At 35.8% G+C, this 22,976-nt stretch overlaps 1 protein-coding gene across 7 annotated transcripts in view; it reads right to left on the bottom strand.

Annotated features, from left to right (window-relative positions):
* Positions 1–22,976, bottom strand: part of LOC117419757 (receptor-type tyrosine-protein phosphatase zeta-like) — a 63,068-nt gene that overhangs the window by 39,017 nt on the left and 1,075 nt on the right. For all 7 annotated transcript variants that reach the window (XM_034032814.3, XM_058986061.1, XM_058986060.1 and 4 more), the window contains exon 2: positions 5,522–5,590. In XM_034032814.3, coding sequence (XP_033888705.3) covers positions 5,522–5,590 — 69 coding nt within the window. The remainder of the gene's footprint in view (positions 1–5,521; positions 5,591–22,976) is intronic.

The following is a 22,976-nucleotide window of genomic DNA, read 5'->3' on the forward strand; positions in this document are numbered from 1 at the left end:
ATTGGATATATTATGTACTTTTTAAAGTAAATGCTTATCAATTTGATTTGCATACTTAAATACATTGTTAATCTTTAAATTCAACTTTTTTATAATTCTAACAAAGATTACAACTACTTCTTTTTGTGTGGGGGGGAGGGGGGGGGGGTAACATTTTCTTAAACAGGTTAGGAAATGAAAATTAAATAACTGTGTAACTGTGTCAAACCCGACTGGAGAAAACTATCCCCTGGTAATTACAATATATATGGCTCATATATTCAAGCTGTGGTCCGGACAGATGGAGACATGAGATGCACAAATTAATGGACTGCCGAAAGAACAAAGATGTGTTACTGTTGTGCCCAATACATAATACAGGCAGGTTAGCTGTGGTTCTGGATGAACTGCAACTGACATGTTCAAACAGACTGCTGCACAGACTGGAGAATGAGGAGAACATGAAGAAAAATAATAATGTTGTAAATAACAAGTAAGCAATGGAAATTAAATGAAATGAAAGCTACAGTAGCAACACAAACTACACAGAGAGAGGCTTGTTGAGCTGATCTGTAAAAGAATAGTGGATACAGCCCTAGTTGTAACAAACATTTCATGAGTCAGTTTATAATATAAATAACCTGTTGTGTTACTTCTTATTTGCATTGAGTTTCAGTTTTATTTTTTTATTTTTACAGTACTCCGTCTGCCCTGCCTGTTTTGTAATAATTTACCCCATTAGTCTTAGTTGAGAATACCAACACTTACAAAGGTTGGCACTGCAAAAAAATGATTGTCAGTGAAAAAGCAACATGAATAGAAAAAACATGGAACAAAATCACCACAGCACATTAGCCCACATTGGACCAATATTCCTGGGAGAACGGCTTGTTTAACTTCAGACATTTTCCAGTGAAAGATTTTTTTTTTCAGGCTTTGTAGACTAGTGTTATTGTATTGTATTCTACGATATGAGGTAATTTTTTTTTTTTTTTTTACTGTTGTTACAACTTGCTCCAATACCATCATCCATCTATAATTAAACTGAATTTGGAGCGAAGTCTAAAAAAGACTGACCTCTCCTTCTCAGGGTGCGCATAGGAAATGGTTAACTAAACAGTACTTTGCTAAATTTTCAAAAGAAACAGAATAAACACCACGGGTGGGGGGCATTTGATATGTAAATTACTCTATTCATTCACAAGCTGGCCATAACATATTTAATTACTGAAATTTCAATCACAATTCTCAATAGGAAGTTTGTAAAACAAGCACCTTCTTAATGAGATGCTATACTTTGTTGTCTCAGAAAGAGGGCAGAAAATGTCATGGCTCTGCTATAATGCTGGGTAGCAGCATGATTGTATAGTGCTTTGTAAAACTTACAGAAAAAGGTAAATGATCTTCATTACATTTGCATTACATTTTGAATTATTGCTCTTGATTACCACAAGGATATGATGTACTTATAAAATTATTTGTTAACATGAGGCAGTACAGCTACTGTCATTATTTGGAATTCCATAAAGCATTCTTTGATGTAGAAATTGCATTTATCTTCTTTTGCATTCTCTACTCTGTTCTGTTGATCCTGACACATATTTTATTATTCTTTCATTAAACATCTTGTGGAATCAAATTAGGCCAAAATAAAGAAGTTATAAAGCATTGAAGACTCTGGGCTTTGAGTTTGTAGTATTGTGGAGTAGTGGTTAGGGCTCTGGACTCTTGACCGGAGGGTTGGGGGTTCAATCCCCAGTGGGGGACACTGCTGTTGTACCCTTGAGCAAGGTACTTTACCTAGATTGCTCTAGTAAAAACCCAACTGTATAAATGGGTAATTGTATGTAAAATAATGTGATATCTGTATAATGTGAAATAATGTGATATCTTGTAACAATTGTAAGTCGCCCTGGATAAGGGCGTCTGCTAAGAAATAAATAATAATAATAATAATAACAAGCTGGTGGGTATAATGTACATACTAGTCTGAATGGAGTATGCTGGGGCAGGTGTCCAACTCACCAGAAGGCAACCAAATCCTTACTGGTTTGAAGGAAGGACCATAGGGACCAAAGAAACGGTCGCTGTTTGATAGATCCTGCTGGAGAGGAGATAGATGCTTCTAGCAGTAAAAAGCTAAAAGCCAGATCTATACTGCTACATAGCGTCTTCACCGACAGGCAGAGATTAATGAATAACACATAGGCAATAATGATTTAATTAAAATCAAACGTGATTGCAAACCTACTTTTTGAATCTTTAATTATCTTAATTTCTTGACTCACAAGACCAGGATTACACCAGATGCCAATTTATCAACAGAAGAGGTCATTTTTTTAACTTCAGTCTTCTCCGAATATTTTTATTTGTATACCTTACCCCGAACTGGATAACATATCAAATGTAAGTTACAAAAGTGAAAGGGCAGTGTCATAACACAATCTGAGTATATACAGTATATATTTTAAAACTGATATGGAAACAAATAAATAGTAGAGCTACAGCTACATGATCAATTTGAATAGCTGCTGTAGAAAAAGTGATAAATGTTGCCATATTGAGCAGTTCGTTGGCATCATTTTTCTCTTGTTTTGACAAGCCTTTCATCTTTTCAAGTACTATGGTTGACCAATATGAACTGTAATATAATATATAATGTGTTAAGTATCAAAAGCAATTTGCATACAGTACATACATATACAGTCCTGTAAGTACACCAAAAAGAAATCATTACAAAAACGCCAACCAAATAGACTTCCCTGCACCAAGTTTAAATACTACAGTACATGTGCTCTACTGTACAGGGTTTCTCACCTATTCTGTAATGTGGTGGGGTACTGGTACAGTGTTTGATTTTGCTCCTAAGATATGTCTACTGCAGTGCTCAACAATACTGTTTTTTCAGCTAAGAGTGAACAAATATATTCCTACGAATTTGTAAAATCCATGTTCAGCCAAACACTACTGTTGCAATAACTAAGAATATAAAAGCTAAGATACATTCTAGTAGCAGTTGTCCACTTATTTGTACTGCAAAATATGCATATATATTGTACAAACACAAATATACATACATACTGTACAAACACAAATATACATACATACTGTATAAACACTTTACATTAACAATGTAAATAACCCAATGCAAATTGTTAGTCAGAAAGATTTCTCATAAGAAGTTTTTCACGATAACATTTTCCAAACTAAAACTTGAGTGTAACTCAATAGGCCCCATGTGATGATATATTATTTTAAGAAAACACAAAAGATTTTAATAATCCAAGAGGGTGCAAATCGAAGCTGGATGGATCTGTTTATACTGACACAAAAGAAGGTACATAAAGAACAGCACCAATGTTCTTTTGAACTGAAGAAAATGTAAAATTAGAAAAAGATGGTAAAAGACCTGCGTGCATCAATAGCAAAGAACACTGACACGCCAATGTTTAAAACCAGTCAAGACTTGAACATCTAACAGCATAATTGTTTTCTTAAAATTATTATAAGAGGCATGCTTATATATAATCTTCTCTTTTCATACAGCAAGAGACAAGGTATGTGCAAAGTACTTGCACTGACAAGAACATGTCTAAACCTAACTGCTCTACCATCTGTTCTAGGAGTTGTACAGAGATCACAGCTGTACTACCCTTCTTCCCAAAACTGGTCACACTCAACTCCTCACCTCACGTCAATGTTCTCCCTGTCCATTGTTACTCAAGCCTCTGCCCCCTTGAAATATGCTTGCAACTTTGTCATTCTAAAAGTCAAATACTGCTACAGTACTACTGTAGTGTAGTAGAAGTTTATTTCACTGTATATTTCAACAGGCTTGTTTTCCAAATGTTTGGGTTTTTTTTTTTTTTTTTTTTTTTAACATTGTACTGGAAATACCTAGATTCTATAGAGCTGTAGCTATGGAATTCAAGGAAATAAACCGTATACACCTGAAAAAGAAACAGCAATTTTGTTTGTGTTACAAAATTGTGATACCAACAATAGTTCAGCCGTTTTATCTAGCGTTTGTCATCAGTCCTGCAAAAGGGATCATACTCTTCAGATAAGTTCTGTATACACTTGTCATCCAGTCCTCAAAGGCAATTTGTCCTTAAATGAGCTAGGGGGTAAAATGATGGCCACTAATATCATAGATAAAGTGTAGCAAAACATGGGCACAACAAAATACCCTCAAGAAAGTTGTGCTAAGGAATGCTCAAAATATAGCTTAACATGTAAGTGTGACAAACAGTAAGTATCAGAAAGTACAGTACAATGGATGGACAGGCACCTCCAGTTTATACCTTACACAGTTAATTGACTTATTTTGAAATGCATTAGACACTTGGGTGCTGGAGGAGCTTACTATGGTTTACAGCTTCACAACTATTGGAGAAGCAGTTACATTTAATATTACATTTCCCTTACTTTTTGTTTAGGCATGTTTAAAATTGCATACTGTATTGCTTAAGAACGGATGTCAGGGTAGGACCTTAATTATACTGCATGTGAGGCAAACCTTATTTACTCAGTAAAAAAGACAAATAGCTTAGAATTCTGAAAGTACACGTTTTCCAGGTTGTGCTAGTAACTGCCCAACCCATAATTTGAACAAATCATTCCAAATCCTAGACTATTCTACCATCTAAAAGGTCATCCAATTCAGATGCACCATTCTAAACACAGATTCATCCTCACATAACCACTAAGTGTTCAGTCCTCAAGCTATTAGTAAATTACGTTTCTAACCGATATATTATTTAAAGTTTTTTTTTTTTTCTGTCTTCAATTTTAAGTTTCCGTTTCAAAACTGACCATTTATTAGTTTGTAAATCAAGTCCTAAATACAAAGGTGTTTTTATAACACATATAATACATTCATGAAAATATTCATGAATATGATTTTGGTTTTGTATCAATTCTGTTTGTTTAAGTACAGAAGATACTCAGTTATCCAGACTCTCTGACAACAAATATGTTGTGTTGTTTTCGGTAATCAAAGACCATAAAATGGGATGAGATAATCAGGTGGTAGTTACATATATGCACATTACTAAGCTATCCCTAGCAGCAATCTGACTACTTTTGTCACTGTTTTATATATGTAAAGCTATAGTAAGTACTGTATTGACAATGCAGTCATGTAAAAATTAAAGCAGACAAAGCTGAATTGTTGAACCGAATCCCAGGAGTTCATTAAAGCAAGTGCCAGATTACTTAAAACAGCAATAAGCCCTATTCTGTTCTTTGAAAGCATTTGTTAATTACAGCATGCCAGAGCTTTTGTTTCACAACAGGATGCTTGTATACCAAACAAAGAGCCTCATATATACAGCTGACATCTTCTTTATAGAATTAACTAACGTTTTTTTTTTAATAAGTTACAGTTTTGAAGGGCTGCTGTCATAGTATTCCTAAAATGCCCCAATACTGTGCATCATCACTGCAGATTTTTCCAGTGGAGTATCAACTTTTGCAACCGACCACAGGAATTAAGACCAAATTAATACATTAAAATCACCAGACTTCATTTAGAACGTACCTGTATATGACCAGTCGACATCATCAGAAAATCTACGCTGTGTTCTGTAGTATCCATGCGCCAAGTCAGCTGAAAAAAATAAAAGAAAGTTTTTACTATAAGCAGTCAGGGTTTTTTTCTCTACCTGGCATCCAAAAACCTCTTTGCACAATACCAATTTGGACATAAAGTTTTGTTTTATGGTCAATTCATAGAAATGCTTATTTAAATAGAATGTTTGAGAAGCTAATCCACCAGGAACACCAGTAGTATTGATTTGAAAATGTAAATAATGAAAAAAGGCCCTCCCTATCATCCTATTTACATTTAGTGTACTTCAAATAGCACATTTAGTTAAGTGGATAATCTATTTCTACTTTGAAAGTTCACATTTTACACATTTAAAAACATATACCAGAGACTCCTTCTGTGTGTGGTGCCATTGCTCTGGTTGGCTATATTCATTTTAATAGAATATGTTGTTAAGTTTATATTTGTACCGTGTAGTGGTTGACCATGACTGGAGTTAGGCGTAATGAATCGAAGGTGAGGGTGCTAACATTACATCTACATTTTTGCTAACATACATGTGTCATTTGTATGCAAAATTGAATGGCATTAAAGAACAGGGAAATTCCTAAAGTAAACTTAGGAAGCTTGCTTTTTTACATGCTGAAAAACATATCATTCTGTACAAGCTTTATATATTCTGACCATCTGTCAGATCATCTACATGGGAATTGTTGAACAGCAAATGGGCCAAGGTGCTTATGGACATAATTCATGACGGGAAAAATGTTCCTTTTATTTTGTGATGCTCATACACAACTTGATAATAATAAAGAACTAAAGGTCTCAGGCAGCCACTTGTCTATATTTTCCTATGTTAAAGCTTAGCGAAACATACTGCAGTGTTTACATAATAATGCTGTATCCTATGTAGCGCAATATAGTTTTTATTCACTCAGCTCTGTGCAATAAAAATGAAAACATCACTCAGTTTTCACTCAGAAGCACACAACAGGAGAAAAAGGGGTCTTATGCACATCATAGTGTATCCAGTTCATGCATCCTCCTGCAACAATACTGATGCTCTGACTGAAATTAATGACTATTGTGGGAACAGAAAAAAAAAGCGTTGCAGGAGGGAGCCTGATCTGGATGCACTACGACACTTGACTTTCTCCTGGAAAACGTTTCCCATTGAAAGCTGAGAAAGGTTCTTGGGATTATTCCCAGAAGATGTATGACAATGTGTGAATAAAAAAAGCAATGTGTATCTTGTAAACAATGCAAGGTGTAACCCTTTAACATGTAATATAAGACTAGAGATACTGGGGCCAAGACTGTCTACCAAGATCACAGTAAAGGTGACTACCTGTCCTAACTTCAAAGTTAAAGAGAAAATGAACTTATAACAGTCCAGAATGCAGTGTCTCGCACTGGTGTATGAACAATGACAGCAGTTAATAAGACAGCTTCCATGCTCTATTGCACTGGCTAACCAGAAGATTACATCACTGAGGGACCTCATACACAAGCTCCAGTCTGCCACTGGAAATTCTGCCTTTATCAAAGTCCTATATTTCTAAACTGGCCCAGCACATGCAAGTTTACAAGAGGCTTCTCCAGGACTTCCATGGCATCATGACATGCAGGAATTTTCTACAGGAATGTTTACATTTTTCTAATGTATTGTTTTTGTCTACAGAAGTGTTTAGTTTGGCCAATTGTCATGTCATGATTAAGTGTCTGACTAAGTAGTCTACAATCGATATGCAAATACAAGGGAGTTTTCATTAACTATTTCAATTAAAAAAAAACAACATTAAAACACATTCTGCACAAAAATAGCAGAAACAAACCAGATGATTCTAAATTAATGATTTTTTAATGAACAAATGAACAAACAAAAGCAACAAGAAAACACTACATAAATTATACATTATATGGTCTACAATGTCAGGGTCAGATAAAGGATATGATCAGTGTGCCCTGAGGCTTCTAATTAAAACTGACTGTTTCCAACCACCTTTACTACTGTAACAGATCAAACTCTAGCTAATTAATCCCTACAGATATGACAAATGATTTTGAGATATCTCTAAATGAACAGGAACTTATTTCGAAATATCTCTAAATGATTTAGCGATATCTCTAATGAACAAGAAGTTATTTTTAGATATCTTAAATTATTTAGAGATATCTCTAAATAAACAGGAAGTCATTTTAAGATATCTTAAATTGAATTTCAGATATCTTTAAATTATTTAAAGATATCTCAGACATGTAGAGATATCTTAAAATAATTTAGAGATATCTTTAAATATTTGAAGATATCTTCAAATATTTAGAGATATCTAGAAATGATTCAGGGAGATCTAGAAATGATTTAGAGATATCTTTAAATATTTAGAGATTAATTCATTTAAAATGTCTCTAAATGATAATTCAGCTTGTCATACCTATATGAGTCCTAAATGCTTTTATTTTCATTTAACACATGCAATGCTGTCTCACACTGGGGTATATTTAATGTTCTAAAGAGCAGGGAATCTCACAGTAAATACAGCCACCATTTAACTTGATATTATGCTTGCGTGTCCCTGCTCTATTATACTCCAAACAGGTACTTTATTTCCAGAAGTACAGTATCTGCTCTGTAGCTTCGCCAAGTGACCCTAAAAAAGGCACTGGCTCTAATTCTATTCCTCCTAAATGCTTTGATTCTCTGCAATCCTAGTACAGGTTGGGTTAGAGAGCCATGATTGTTCTTTCATTTCTTCCATACACTTAACTGAGCTTTCTTACATTGGAACATATCCATTATGCAATACTCTGTTTGCGCTATCAATATCCACTAGATGTAAATATGGAGAATGGATAGCTGCACTTGCCAAGAAAACTTCAGGAATAAGTAAAGTTGTTCTGCAACATTCCCAGCTGTGCTATCTATCATTCAACAAAATATTTATAGTCTTCAAGGCTTTTAAATTACTTTATAGATGTTATTTAACTTAGTCTGGTTGTGAATATTGATTGCCTTTAGCTTTTTCATCTTCTTAAAAAGAATAACTAATAATTTAGTTAACTTACCCTGAACACTAATGATAACTTTATAATGCATTGTTTTTTTAATTGGTAAACAGACTTAAAGGGGTGCTTGTATTAGATTTATTAATATTATTACAGTTTATATTTATGTGCTGATAATCTTGTGATTGTTGTGAAAATATTTCAAATACAACTGATTAAAACCACAATTACCCAATAACTAACCATAATACTGGCTACTACAGAACTCAAAACACACTTTACACCACTATTCAAATATTAAAATAGGACTAAACTTGGCCTTATTCTAATGTTTAAAGACCAAAATACAATAAATACATCAAAGCGACTCACAAACACTAGTAATTTAAAAGAGGCAGTATTTTGAACTGCCAGCATTTAAATCCATTGAATAGACCTTTAGTATCGCAGAATCTTTAATGAGAAAGAGGAGCGCAAATGTTAATTGTAAAAACAAGCAAGATGAGTCACAGTTATTATGCACCATCTACTCCAGGTCATTACTCTCATCTGCAGCCTGATTAATTGATTGTATATACATTCTGTATTTGATTCCAGTCAATCAATATCCCTTCGTAACTGCAACTCTATTGAAAACACTGTTTCTTGAACATGGTTTAGAATTGTATGATGTTAATGAATGTTAACCGAGGGTTATTAAGCACATGAAAAAAAAAAAATACATTTAAGAATTGCCAGTGCAATGTCAGTACAAATAAAAATACTCACGCTAAAGACCTGATTTTTGAAGAACAGGAGCGATCACCCCTGCTGTTATGATGCTCCATAATCTGATTTAAGCTGTTTTAATAATGTCTAATAGAATTAATCCTGTTAACAGTATTTCTAATTGAGGGCAGCCATAAGTATGGATATAAAATTATGTGGCATCTGAAAAATACATCATACTGAGTCGATTAAATGATGGAGGATGTAAGCACTGCTGTCGTTTACTCTTTAACTCTTTCAACAATGCAGACCTGTATACAGGTAATTTCACTAAATACTGTTCGATGTTTGATTTACTTAAACTAATAACAGTTACACCACTGCCGCCAGTACCTGAAATGGAGAGTTTGTAGAGATACAGTAAAGGGCCTTATGTACAAAACTTTTTTAAGGACAGTTGTTAAGCCCATTTTGATTCATTAAATCCAGTTGAAATTCATAAAACTCTTTTTATACTGTTTTAGAGATGGTTTATTAGTGTATTCTCATTTTTCAAAGCACAGTTTAGCTTAAGAAAATGATTATAAATTCCTTGAAATACTGTACCATAGTCCTTAAAGTTTTCTGAATAGCCCGTGGGAAGAGACAACATATTTCTCTTGTTGCAATAAAAGTCAATTGGGCCTGGAGTTTCATTTTTGAAAACAGATGAGAATTTTCTGACAAACTGAACATTTGGGTAGACCTGTATTGGGATGTGTGTCACTGGATCGATAATGTCCACCAACACCTGATTTATCTTGGAGGTTCCCAACTCAAATAATGACCAGGTCTAACCTGAAATAGCACAGGCTGGCTGAAAATCTAGTCCCACCAGATTCCTGTGAAAATGGTTCTCAAGACAGGAGCAGTCTAAAACTAATTATCTTGTAAACACAGCCTTAAAAGAAGCAATAAGAGTACAAGTCACTGATGAAGGAAGTCTATTGAGAAGAGAGATGATCATGTTAAAAACAACAAGTGCAATCGCAGACGCAATTGTTAAAGTCAAACGTGTCTGCCCTGTAGTCATGGCTTCTCCAAAAGTGCGATTCTGATCAAAATAAAAACCCAGCGCAATAGCGTTTGTGGCGCACTGACAACGCCCAGCCAATCAGTGTTGAGTAAGTTGGGGAATCTGCTATCCTATCAGGGCCAGGCAACAATCCCTTTAAGAGACAGAATGTGTTTGCGTCACCACAAGGATCGTTTTGAATTTAGAAGCGGCAGTAGCACAGAGCAAGAAAAAACAGTGCAAGTAGTAGGTCACTCGCCGAGAGAATACGTAAACCATGCTGCCCGACACAGGAGATCGCTATATTAATAGAAGAGGTAGAGGCATGCAGGGAAATCATTTATTATTTATAATAATTATACAAGGTACATTATTTTCACACACACACAACACTCGCAACAACCAGGGAAAGGAAGGACAGACATACACATACAGATACAGAAGTGGCGCTCCTGTTATGCTGCTCTCCATATACTGTACGTAAATATTTTCACTTGTAATAATTGCCATGAAAATAAATTGCTACAGTCCTCGTGAAAATAAATGTAGTACTCCACTGTATCTGCAAAATAGGATTTTATTCCATTTAATATTAGTAATCCCAAGATAAGTAATTTCAAATTCTTATCACTTGAACAGACACCATGCCCCATTTGAACATACATTAATGCGGGGATGTGAACTGTCAGCAATTAGACACAACTCATTTTCAAATATTTAAAAAATAAAAAACACAAAACACACTAAAGTCAGAACTAATTACGAGCACAAAACTGATAAAAGAGCCCTTTAAAACCTATTATACACCACAATGATGGCACAGATATTACACAACTACAATATAAACCTACTGTACACTATTTCTCATGCTTCGCCATGAAGGTTTACCTACTTGATAAAAAATAAAGCAAAAACAGCCAAACACCGAGTAACGCCAATCGATTGATAACATCCAGTGGTATAGAATTGAAAGAACTTGTGCAACAACTTGCTAAGATCAACATTTTTGCCATTAATAGAAAATATAATATTCCCTTTCATCTTTATTGGTGTGTCCGTGGCTACAGTATGCATAGTTTTTTGAGTGGGGCTTTTCAAAATGAATAAAGTAAGAATTGACTCAACACTGCTATACTGTATGAATTGAGTACTGTATCTTCTTATATTGTGTTCCCAGATCCTTAATCTAAGTTTCATGAAGCAGGAAGTCATTCATCATACCTGAATACAGCATTGGGTTGACTGGGTTTTTTCCAGTCGCTTGAATTCATTAATGACCACACACCATATCCACTTTTTTCTGCTTTATGATGTGATAACTTTTTATTCTCACTGCCAATGATTGCTTATAAAAATGTAAATTATCCTTTTTAGTTTTTTATGATTTTTGTTAGTAAAGATTAATTATTCAATTAACAAGTTCAGTATTCTATGAAAATAAGCCTCTGGCAATATAATGTTCATGTACTAAGGCTAACTGTTCTTGACACAAGTTCACCAGTATTCACCAATGCTGACGTGCCTGAAGTACTTCAAGCAGCATATTCATACTGCTGAGTACTGTCGATTTCTACTATAAGTCGATTTCCATAAAAATAGGATTGCAAAGGTCCTATGGATACATTAATCCATTTTAAGATATATGGGTCAAATCACAGAGGTTTTTTTTTTTTTTTTTTTTTTACATCAGAAGAAGAGTGCACTGCACTGACTTAATAAACATGGTGAGGTAATGAAATGCTGTCAAGTATGTTTTGGTGGAAAACAGACTGGAGGTTTTATAGAGCCATGGCATTCTGTACAGTTTGCACCCTCCAGAGAAATGCAGCACCATCTGGTTTGCTTGTGATTAGACTTGGAGTCAGGACAATAATCCAATACACACTTCCAGCATTTGCGATATCTGGTGATATTTGGAGAGAAAGAAGAGGAAGCACATGATGCCATGGTGAAGCTGCTATAATCTCAAGTCTATTCATATACCCTGCTCATGCAGAATGGAATAGACTGTTCAAACAAAAAACAAATAGTACTTGAAAACTATGGAAGGTTATCCTGGTTCAAACAATGTCATACTTTGCTATGCCTATTGCTAGAGAATAAATACATGTATACAGCTAAAACCAAACTTCCATACTTATATATATACAGTGCCTTGCGAAAGTATTCGGCCCCCTTGAACTTTGCGACCTTTTGCCACATTTCAGGCTTCAAACATAAAGATATGAAACTGTAATTTTTTGTGAAGAATCAACAACAAGTGGGACACAATCATGAAGTGGAACGAAATTTATTGGATATTTCAAACTTTTTTAACAAATAAAAAACTGAAAAATTGGGCGTGCAAAATTATTCAGCCCCTTTACTTTCAGTGCAGCAACAGAAACTGAATGATCCAATGTTGACCTAAATGACTAATGATGATAAATAGAATCCACCTGTGTGTAATCAAGTCTCCGTATAAATGCACCTGCACTGTGATAGTCTCAGAGGTCCGTTTAAAGCGCAGAGAGCATCATGAAGAACAAGGAACACACCAGGCAGGTCCGAGATACTGTTGTGGAGAAGTTTAAAGCCGGATTTGGATACAAAAAGATTTCCCAAGCTTTAAACATCCCAAGGAGCACTGTGCAAGCGATAATATTGAAATGGAAGGAGTATCAGACCACTGCAAATCTTCCAAGACCTGGCCGTCCCTCTAAACTTTCAGCTCATACAAGGAGAAGACTGATCAGAGATGCAGCCAAGAGGCCCATGATCACTCTGGATGAACTGCAGAGATCTACAGCTGAGGTGGGAGACTCTGTCCATAGGACAACAATCAGTCGTATACTGCACAAATCTGGCCTTTATGGAAGAGTGGCAAGAAGAAAGCCATTTCTTAAAGATATCCATAAAAAGTGTCGTTTACAGTTTGCCACAAGCCACCTGGGAGACACACCAAACATGTGGAAGAAGGTGCTCTGGTCAGATGAAACCAAAATCGAACTTTTTGGCAACAATGCAAAACGTTATGTTTGGCGTAAAAGCAACACAGCTCATCACCCTGAACACACCATCCCCACTGTCAAACATGGTGGTGGCAGCATCATGGTTTGGGCCTGCTTTTCTTCAGCAGGGACAGGGAAGATGGTTAAAATTGATGGGAAGATGGATGGAGCCAAATACAGGACCATTCTGGAAGAAAACCTGATGGAGTCTGCAAAAGACCTGAGACTGGGACGGAGATTTGTCTTCCAACAAGACAATGATCCAAAACATAAAGCAAAATCTACAATGGAATGGTTCACAAATAAACATATCCAGGTGTTAGAATGGCCAAGTCAAAGTCCAGACCTGAATCCAATCGAGAATCTGTGGGAAGAACTGAAAACTGCTGTTCACAAATGCTCTCCATCCAACCTCACTGAGCTCGAGCTGTTTTGCAAGGAGGAATGGGCAAAAATTTCAGTCTCTCGATGTGCAAAACTGATAGAGACATACCCCAAGCGACTTACAGCTGTAATCGCAGCAAAAGGTGGCGCTACAAAGTATTAACTTAAGGGGGCTGAATAATTTTGCACGCCCAATTTTTCAGTTTTTTATTTGTTAAAAAAGTTTGAAATATCCAATAAATTTCGTTCCACTTCACGATTGTGTCCCACTTGTTGTTGATTCTTCACAAAAAATTACAGTTTCATATCTTTATGTTTGAAGCCTGAAATGTGGCAAAAGGTCGCAAAGTTCAAGGGGGCCGAATACTTTCGCAAGGCACTGTATATATATATATATATATATATATATATATATATATATATATATATATATATATATATATATATTTTTTTTTAATAGGTTATACTGCTGCAGGCAAACACTTAAAAAAACATGTAGTTGTACAGTATTTGCATCTTCAAATACTAGTATTTCTATACTGTGTTTAGGGAAAATAGTTTTGTGAATGCTTGCTTTGTTTACCTGTAAAAATGCACATTCAAGTTTGAAGGTTTATTCAAACTTGAATTCTCAGTTATTCTCTGTTATTATAGCATATAGCTTTTATGGGATTAAGACTGGTATTGAAAATGGCACATTGCTTTTCAAAAACATATTTGTATAACAGTGCTCAAGTACACAGCATTTACTGTCAACATGGTCCAACTGTGATTTAACAAAGCATGTGAATATTGAAATCACAAAAATGCACTTTATATAGATATTTTATAAATCTTCTGAAGTTATGCTGCACTCACTGGGGTATTCATATTCAATTGATCTAACAGTGAGAGATATTAATACCACTATAACTGAAATAATTCAATAAAGAATATTTTATGTTAAGTAACACCTCTAATAATGGACATAAGCTTCTTCAGGGGTGTCCATTCAACCTCTGACATTTGTCTTCTGTAAGGGGGGAAGGCCTGTTTAATCCCTATACTCAACCCTGGGCTTCTGTAAGGGGGCGCCCATTTAACCCCAGGCTTACCACCTAAACCTGTGTCCCCATCGTCGCTTCTCAGAGCCCTTCTCTGGAGGGGGCTCCCAGTTATGGTAGGTGTGGTTGTCTGGCAGACAGGGTTTCTGGTTGCTGTAGCGCAACTCAATTTTTTTCTTTTCCCAGCCGGTCAAGAAACCATAGCCGTCCTATACTCGGCTGCGATCCCCTGTAAACAAACTCTGCTGGCAGTGGTTCTCAGGTGGAGTGTCTCTCTATAATAACTATTTATAACAATAAACTAAATTATATACCCATGTGCAGGGCCTCAGCCTTGCCACATGGTGATATTAAGATCAATCAAATAGACCGCAACGTTGGTGTCTAACTGGTTTTAAACCAATGTACCGATAATAAACATGGTCAACCACCCAACCACCTCATTAAAAGATAATAAGACAGAATAAAATGTTTAAAATAGATTTTATAATAAAAAAGTCAATGGAGATAACTTTCCACTGTACAAAAAAAACCCTTCGTATCTTTGTTATGATAGTCTATCAGCAAATGAATATCAATGCAAATGAATGGGGAAATTATTTTTACAAAGCTTTACTGTGTGCTACTGACAGACGTGGGAAGCAATACAGAGTTGCAACAAAAACAAAATATGATCTGCGGTCACTCTTTACAAATGAAGGCTATCTTTATTCTGTGTTAATCTATTGTTCTCAGTAGACCACTGAAGCTCACAACAATACACTGAGACTGCATACAATTAAGCCACGATATACAGTTTCCATCTAAACCACTGTAGGTAGAGAGATCTGCCAGCAGCGCTTTATCTAAATGCAAGACATGTCTAAACTGCTTCTGTGAAAACAACTGGACCTTTTCATGGCTCGCTGCCATTGTAACTTCCTCTTGTCACGAACGGGTTACCATGGACACAAATTCAGACTCTCTCCTTTCAAGCCAGGTCCCTAAAAGTGTATATAATTTTACAAAGAGAGCAGACAGCCAAGCTTTCTTTGGCCTTACTTCATTTTCTAAACCAACATTACTGGTGAACCTTTTGAACAACAGCTTCTTTTGTGACTTCCAATACAATCAGTTTAATTGTCAGCAGTCAGTGAAATTTCTGATACACTTCCTGGTGCTAAGAAAAAAAGCTTTTTTCTCTTTGTCATTCACAACTTCCTAAGACAACATTTCGAAACATTTACAAAGAGATTATGACTGATGAAAACACAAGGCCAGTATAACTTACACAAAAAAGGCTAGTTTAGCAAGCACGCCACAACCCCTCAAAAATGGTTGATAATTGAATTAAACAAAGGCAACCCAGATTTTTATTTGAAACCCTACATGGACATGGCCAAATATACTGTATACTTGCTCCAATCCCAGATTGAAAATGAGGATACAAAGTTTACAGTGACGTTTATTTAAAGAAAGCAGTCATCAGCCAAGTAAATAAAAGTAAACAACTTTGTTGTAAGTACTGTATTATAACCCATTAACCCATATAAATCCATGCAACAAAAATACATCATCAATGTAACATTATAAAACACTAGTAGTCTCAAAACAGAGTCATATCTTTCTTTCACTGCTGAAGTCTCTAATAATTACAGTGTAAGTCATTCTGTAAACAAAATAAGGTGAAACAGTCAGAGTAGAAGCAGTAAAGAAACACAGGTTGTATTCTGTGGTCACATTTCTGGAGATATGGAAATGTGAGGCTGATAGATTCAGTGACTGCTGTCTGATAGACATGTCCAGGCCTTAAACTGGAAAAACATCTCCCAGTTATTCCCAGTGATCTGCATGTTGTGGGTTATGGGGAAGGTGCATAACAGCCTTATGGATGCATATTCAGTTTGGTAAATTGTCACATCTATTATTATTATTATTATTATTTATTTCTTAGCAGACGCCCTTATCCAGGGCGACTTACAATTGTTACAAGATATCACATTATTTTTACATACAATTACCCATTTATACAGTTGGGTTTTTACTGGAGCAATCTAGGTAAAGTACCTTGCTCAAGGGTACAGCAGCAGTGTCCTCCACTGGGGATTGAACCCACAACCCTTCGGTCAAGAGGCCAGAGCCCTAACCACTACTCCACACTGCTGCCCTATGGGACCAATAAGCTAGATGAGAAGTTTCTTATTGGAAATTGTATTTTATGAAGATAATACCCAGTAACAGTTTACTTAATGTGGTTTTATGGGCACAGGTAAGAAAACCCATTCCTATGAAAGGACTTAAGGTTTCTAATAATCGGACCCAAACATACATTTTTGATTTAAGCATAGGTAAACACCAAACAGGGTGATACAAAAACCCTATACAATCATATCTACTCCTCAGTCATTAAGAACAGGACAGACCATCCTACAGGCATGTCAGGTAGTAAATTAGTTCACTGTGTTAATTCAATAAAATGTGACAGAATTTCCTATCAGGATAAACACCTGGCTTAGAGGCATTCTTTAATCCTAAAAAGCAGTTGAGTGACTAAATACTGTAGTACAGGGATAGGGAAGTCGTTTCGAAGTAGCAAGGGCGGCACAGTGGTGTGGTGGTTAGCACTGCTGCCTCACAGCTCCAGGGTCCTGGGTTCGATTCCGGCCTCAGGGGTCTGTCTGTGTGAAGTTTGCATGTTCTCTGCATGTTCGTGTGGGTTTTCTCCGGGTATTCCTGTCTCCTCCCACAGTCCAAAGACATACTGGCTAGGTGGATTTTTGAGGTAGCTGTTCCAGTAATAGGGAAGCTACAGTACCTTGAGGCAGTATAGGATACCTTTAGTATCTTATGAATCATTACAGGCCATACAAGACACACTATTAAAAAGGGGGTAAATAGAGAATGCGCACTAAATCTTATCAAAGGTTAACTGTGATTAACAAATGATGTCAAGAAAAGTTATGGATAATCTCTCATGCAACCACATGCTTTACACTGTATGTCAAAATGCATTGACAATGCCAGGAAATTAACGTTTAGTGTCCTTCTTTCTATTCATTTTTATAGTCAGCTCATATCATAGCCAGGTAGGCATTTCATGCAACAAGGCATCAAAATGTGTTGAGCAAATCTGTAAAGATATTCTGACTGGAGGAAGACTAAAGAAACTCCTTTAAAATATAAAGATGTAGTACAATATTACAAGATAAGGAAGAGATTTCAAATACATTTCCCAGGAAAAATGTTTCTTTGAAATGAGGCCTGAAATCAGTAAGCATTTTATATTTGTTTCAGCGGTTTCTTAGAATTCTTTGTAGATTGTAGACTGTTTCTTCACAATTCAATAAACATATAAAGTATATTTTGATAGTATTGTGTGTTTCTATAAAAATATAATTTTATAATTGCACTACTTTAATTAGAATTCCTAAAACCTTTCAACATTCACTTTTCAAATTCAAATCTGTGTGTTTAAAACCTCATAAACTGTCACAAATTTACCAGGATTACCTGCTTTGGACAGCAGAGCAATAGACCGACAGAGAACAAATGGGGGAGTAAGTATCTTCAAAGCAACAACATTTAATTCACATTTTCTCATTTTCTATTTAAACATGCGAGACAATCACCCAAAGGACACTGCGATCCAGCTTTCTCATCTCCATTGGTTCAGGTCTGTTCCCAAGCAGGATCTTCCTGACTATCGCAACCTTCCAATTTATCCTGGATGGAAGGTCATCACATAAGACCAGATTCTTAAAGCGTATAGTCTTTTAAAATGGACATTGAATTTTTTAAGAATGAGTTGACAGAGCAATTGAAATCCAAACTACTCTTTATTTAATTACAATGTGGCCTGGGATCTCACATCTTGTGACCCAAAAGAAGGGCTATCAAAGTGTGATTGCGTCAACATAGGTCACGGGTCAAGCAAGTGTGGGTGGCTGGAACCAAAGAGATGCTGCATCAAAGAAGGACAAAGGGGGTGACAGAAAAAAAAAAAAAACTTCTTAGGCTTTTCTGAAATTTGGTTACCACTAAACAAAAAAGGTAGCCTTTGAATAGCAACAAGACAGAATCTGTATTTTAAAAAATAAATAAATAAATAAGATGGTTTTAATTGATCTTTCCTAGCATCATACCAAAAGCAGGTGAAAAAGAAGTCCCAGAGCTCAACCATCAAATAGTATTTCAGATAATCAACATATACTGTATTTATGCCTTATAAAGGATGTTCATACTACATTATGCCCATCCCAGGTGGGTTTGCACTTCCAGGGCAACATGTACAGTGAGTATGGAGATCCACAAGCCTGCTGTACCTCATTACAAGTTTAGGTTTCCTGACAGGATTTATTGACATAATCCTTTGCTGTCCTCTTGTACAAAAATTGCATTTCATCAGTTACTGATTTACTGTTATTAAGGCCTAATTCAGTATTTGGGGCTGTTTTAATTGTACTAGATTCTGGATTCAATGCTGGATGATTGTACCTGAACTGCTGGAGCACTACCTTTTGCTAAGCCAACTATGGTGCTACAAATGTAATTTCACTCACACCACCTACCACATGTTTGCATGCAACGCTTCAAATTAGTCTTCTGAAAGTTATACTGGGCAATATCCACAGTGCTTAAATATGTCAAAGCATTTTTTTAAAGATGCAGTCTACAGTAGAACCAGTTTTGTAAATATTCAAACATTATTATTATTATTATTATTATTATTATTATTATTATTATTATTATTATTATTATTTATTAGCCGACACCCTTATCCAGGGCGACTTACAATTGTTACAAGGTATCACATTATTTTTTACATACAATTACCCATTTATACAGTTGGGTTTTTACGGGAGAAATCTAGGTAAAGTACCTTGCTCAAGGGTACAGCAGCAGTGTCCCCCACCTGGGATTGAACCAACGACCCTACGGTCAAGAGTCCAGAGCCCTAACCACTACTCCACACTGCTGAAAAAAAAACAAGAGCCCACAATACAATGCAAAACATACACCAAATGTCTAATTTCAATTTAAATACTGGCCACTTTCTTCAGCAGAACAAAGGCTGAACATGTCTCTTAATTGTGTGTTATTAAAACCCTTTCGATGTTGCTGTATTGAGTGTATCATCATCAATTTAGGTTTAGTTATCTAAAAATTCAACAGCACAATATAGAATACAGTATTACTATTTTCAAATTTGCCTCAAGGTTCCATTCTCAGTACTGTATTTTTTTGTTTAAGAAATCTAAGAAAGGTTGTTTCTAAAGGGGTTGTCACTTGTTTAATTTATAGAAACAGTTTTAGCCCGCACACAAATATATTGTTACACAGGGCAAGAAATCAATAATTCAGTACTGCCCAGTCAATACTATAGTGCTTTCACTGGAGCTGTCACAACAATTTTCTTTTTTTTTTTGGACAAATGACTAGTCAACCTTGTCCTTGATAATTAATTAACCAATCAGTCATTAGTATAACAAAAAAAAAAGTTTTCTATAAGCTATTAATTCCTGTTTCGAGCTGTCTGAAATATAGCCTTGGGTGTTAGCAAGACCATTATTATCATTGGTATTAATAATAATAATAATAATAATAATAATAATAATAATAATAATAATAATAATAATAATAATAATAAAGATGTTACTATCATATAGCATACATTTCAAAGGCTGGCACTGCAACTCCCCTTGGTTTATTGAAACTCTGACAGACAGCTGTAACAATGTTTGCTTCTCTGTGTAAGGTATCCAAGCATTGCAACAGTTCCCATGTTGGGAAGCACATTACACTTTCTTACTTTATACTACCCATTGAGAGCTTTCTCTCTCAGTGGTGAAGCCACCCAGACAAATCACTAGCAGACTGAGTGTCACAGTCACATAACCTCACACAAAAGACCTAGGACTCCCTGCATGGATATGCAGCGAAGAATACTGGCAACATTGAAGAACATTCTCACTGCTAGCTCACACAAAACAAATCCTGCAGCTGACAGCATAATTCACAGAATACTGAAACCCACTCCCACATGAGGGCTAGCTTCCAAAATCTTTTTTTTTATCTAGCTCCATTTGTTATAAATGGAAAGGAAAGAAGAATTATTCAGCTAAATGTATTCTGAATGCAGTAGAGTCTAACATAGACTAATCTGGCATCAAATACAGCTATTGCTGACTACTAGAAATGTGTTTCCTTTTTTCAATGAACATGCATTATGGTGGAACCATGGTAAGAAAATGCTGTACATACAGTACAAAAAAAACATTTCTATAAAAACCATTTTACATGAGTCAGCATAGAGTACTGTACCTTATTCCTAATCAAAAGTGACTTCATATTCCACATTGATAGTGAAATTATCATTTGTACATAAGAAGCAATCTAAAGCTGGTATGTTAATAACATACATCCCCCACCACAGCTGTACATTAAAAATAAGAGCTACAATATTAGAATTACATGGTGACGGGGGTGGGGGGGGAGGGTTAAGTCGACCAGGATGTCCTCGGCTCACCGCACACCAGCGACCCCTGTGGTCTGGCCGGGTGCCTGCGGGTTTGCCTGTAAACTGCCCAGGGCTGCGTTGTCCTCCGACGCTGTAGCTCTGGGTTGCTGCATGGTGAGTCTGCAGTGTGTAAAGAAGCGGGCGGCTAACGACACATGCTTCGGAAGACAGCATGTGTTCGTCTTCACCCCTCCTGAGTCAGCGCAGGGGTGGTAGCGGTGAGCTGAGCCTAAAAATAATTGAAGATTTCTAAATTGTGGAGAAAACAATAAAAAACTAACTGGCGACTACTAAATTAAAAAAAAAAAAATCACCCCTGAACTAAATAAAACATTTCAGTAAATATGGACCAATTGCCTAAACTCAACCATTCAGTAAATTAAACCATTTTAGAGCATGTGGCATATTGACAAAATATGTCATATTTGGCATTTTAGAACACTCTACTAGGAATCTAATTGAAAACCTGTTATAAGTTTATCAAAACTCCAACTCAAAAACCCTCCCCTTGTTAGGGGTTGTTGAGAACTGTCAGATCAAATCAACCATACTGTAGTAAATGGTGAATCAAAATGCATTTCCCCTGCCATGACTGTTACCAGACTTGGATGAATTGTGCAAATATGCTGAAAATTAACTACAGCTACCAAACAATCTAAATAAAAAATATATTCTCTTTAACAATACAACCTGGAAAAAAACAGAGTGCATCAGTGTTTCATTCACTTTCATCGATTTTTCACACTCACACATGGCCATAACTTCCAATGAAATGTCACTTCCTTTATACATCGGAATTCCTCAAAGCATCCTTTAAACCATGCACAGCATAAAGCAAAAATAGGGGTCACTATAGAGCAGGTAGCAGCGCATTAAATATCCCAGTTCAAAAGCTCTCTGATACAAAGGGATCTTTTTTCACTAATAAAGGCTGGATTGGCAAGCTATTTAAATCTTTGTCTGGATTCACATCCAATAGGCTAAACCAACCATATCAGTCCTTTGTATGAAACTTCCATACTGAACAAGTGCATAATAATGAAGCTGGGTTCAGAACTGGGACAGTCTTTGTATTTCGAACATAGCATTTAAAAAACAAAACATTCTGAAGAAACGAGAAGCAGAAAATAAAGTAACATCTAACATAATTTTGTTATATTAAAAGAAAAAAGAAATATTATTATATAGTACCTAAACTGTATGGCTACATTCAAGCACAAATTCATACATTTTGATTACCCAATCACTGGTTTCCTTTTGTACAATCTGAGCATACCAGCAGGTTACCAAAATCTTGGGCAGCTGGAAATGATTCTAGGTAAAGGATGTAGAAAATGTTGTCTGCACTTATGATCTTGACATTCATTCGCTACCTATACTTCACAAAGGATGCCACTTCAACAGGGCTATTTCACTAAACTGAATTAAATGTCAAATATTTATGTTCTTACTCTTACCATGCTAAACCTACCGATATATTGACACAGACTATAGATTATTTGTCCTCTTTTGTGACTTCTTTATAACATTATTTTACAGTAAATACATGGAGACCATTAATATGTATATAAATACAGTAGTCCACAACCAAACTCTCTTCTCATGAAGGTCATGATACGTGATTAGCTGGTTTCAAAGACTCTGATTTGCTCTGATCTTGAATTACCTGTACCTTACCTAAGGTAACATTAGGTAGTTGTTGATTAGTGCTAACTGGGGTCTGTGAAACCAACCGATAGGGGATTAACTTAATGCTCCTTCAAAA

Source organism: Acipenser ruthenus, chromosome 14, assembly GCF_902713425.1.
Source record: "Acipenser ruthenus chromosome 14, fAciRut3.2 maternal haplotype, whole genome shotgun sequence".
NCBI lineage: Eukaryota > Metazoa > Chordata > Actinopteri > Acipenseriformes > Acipenseridae > Acipenser > Acipenser ruthenus.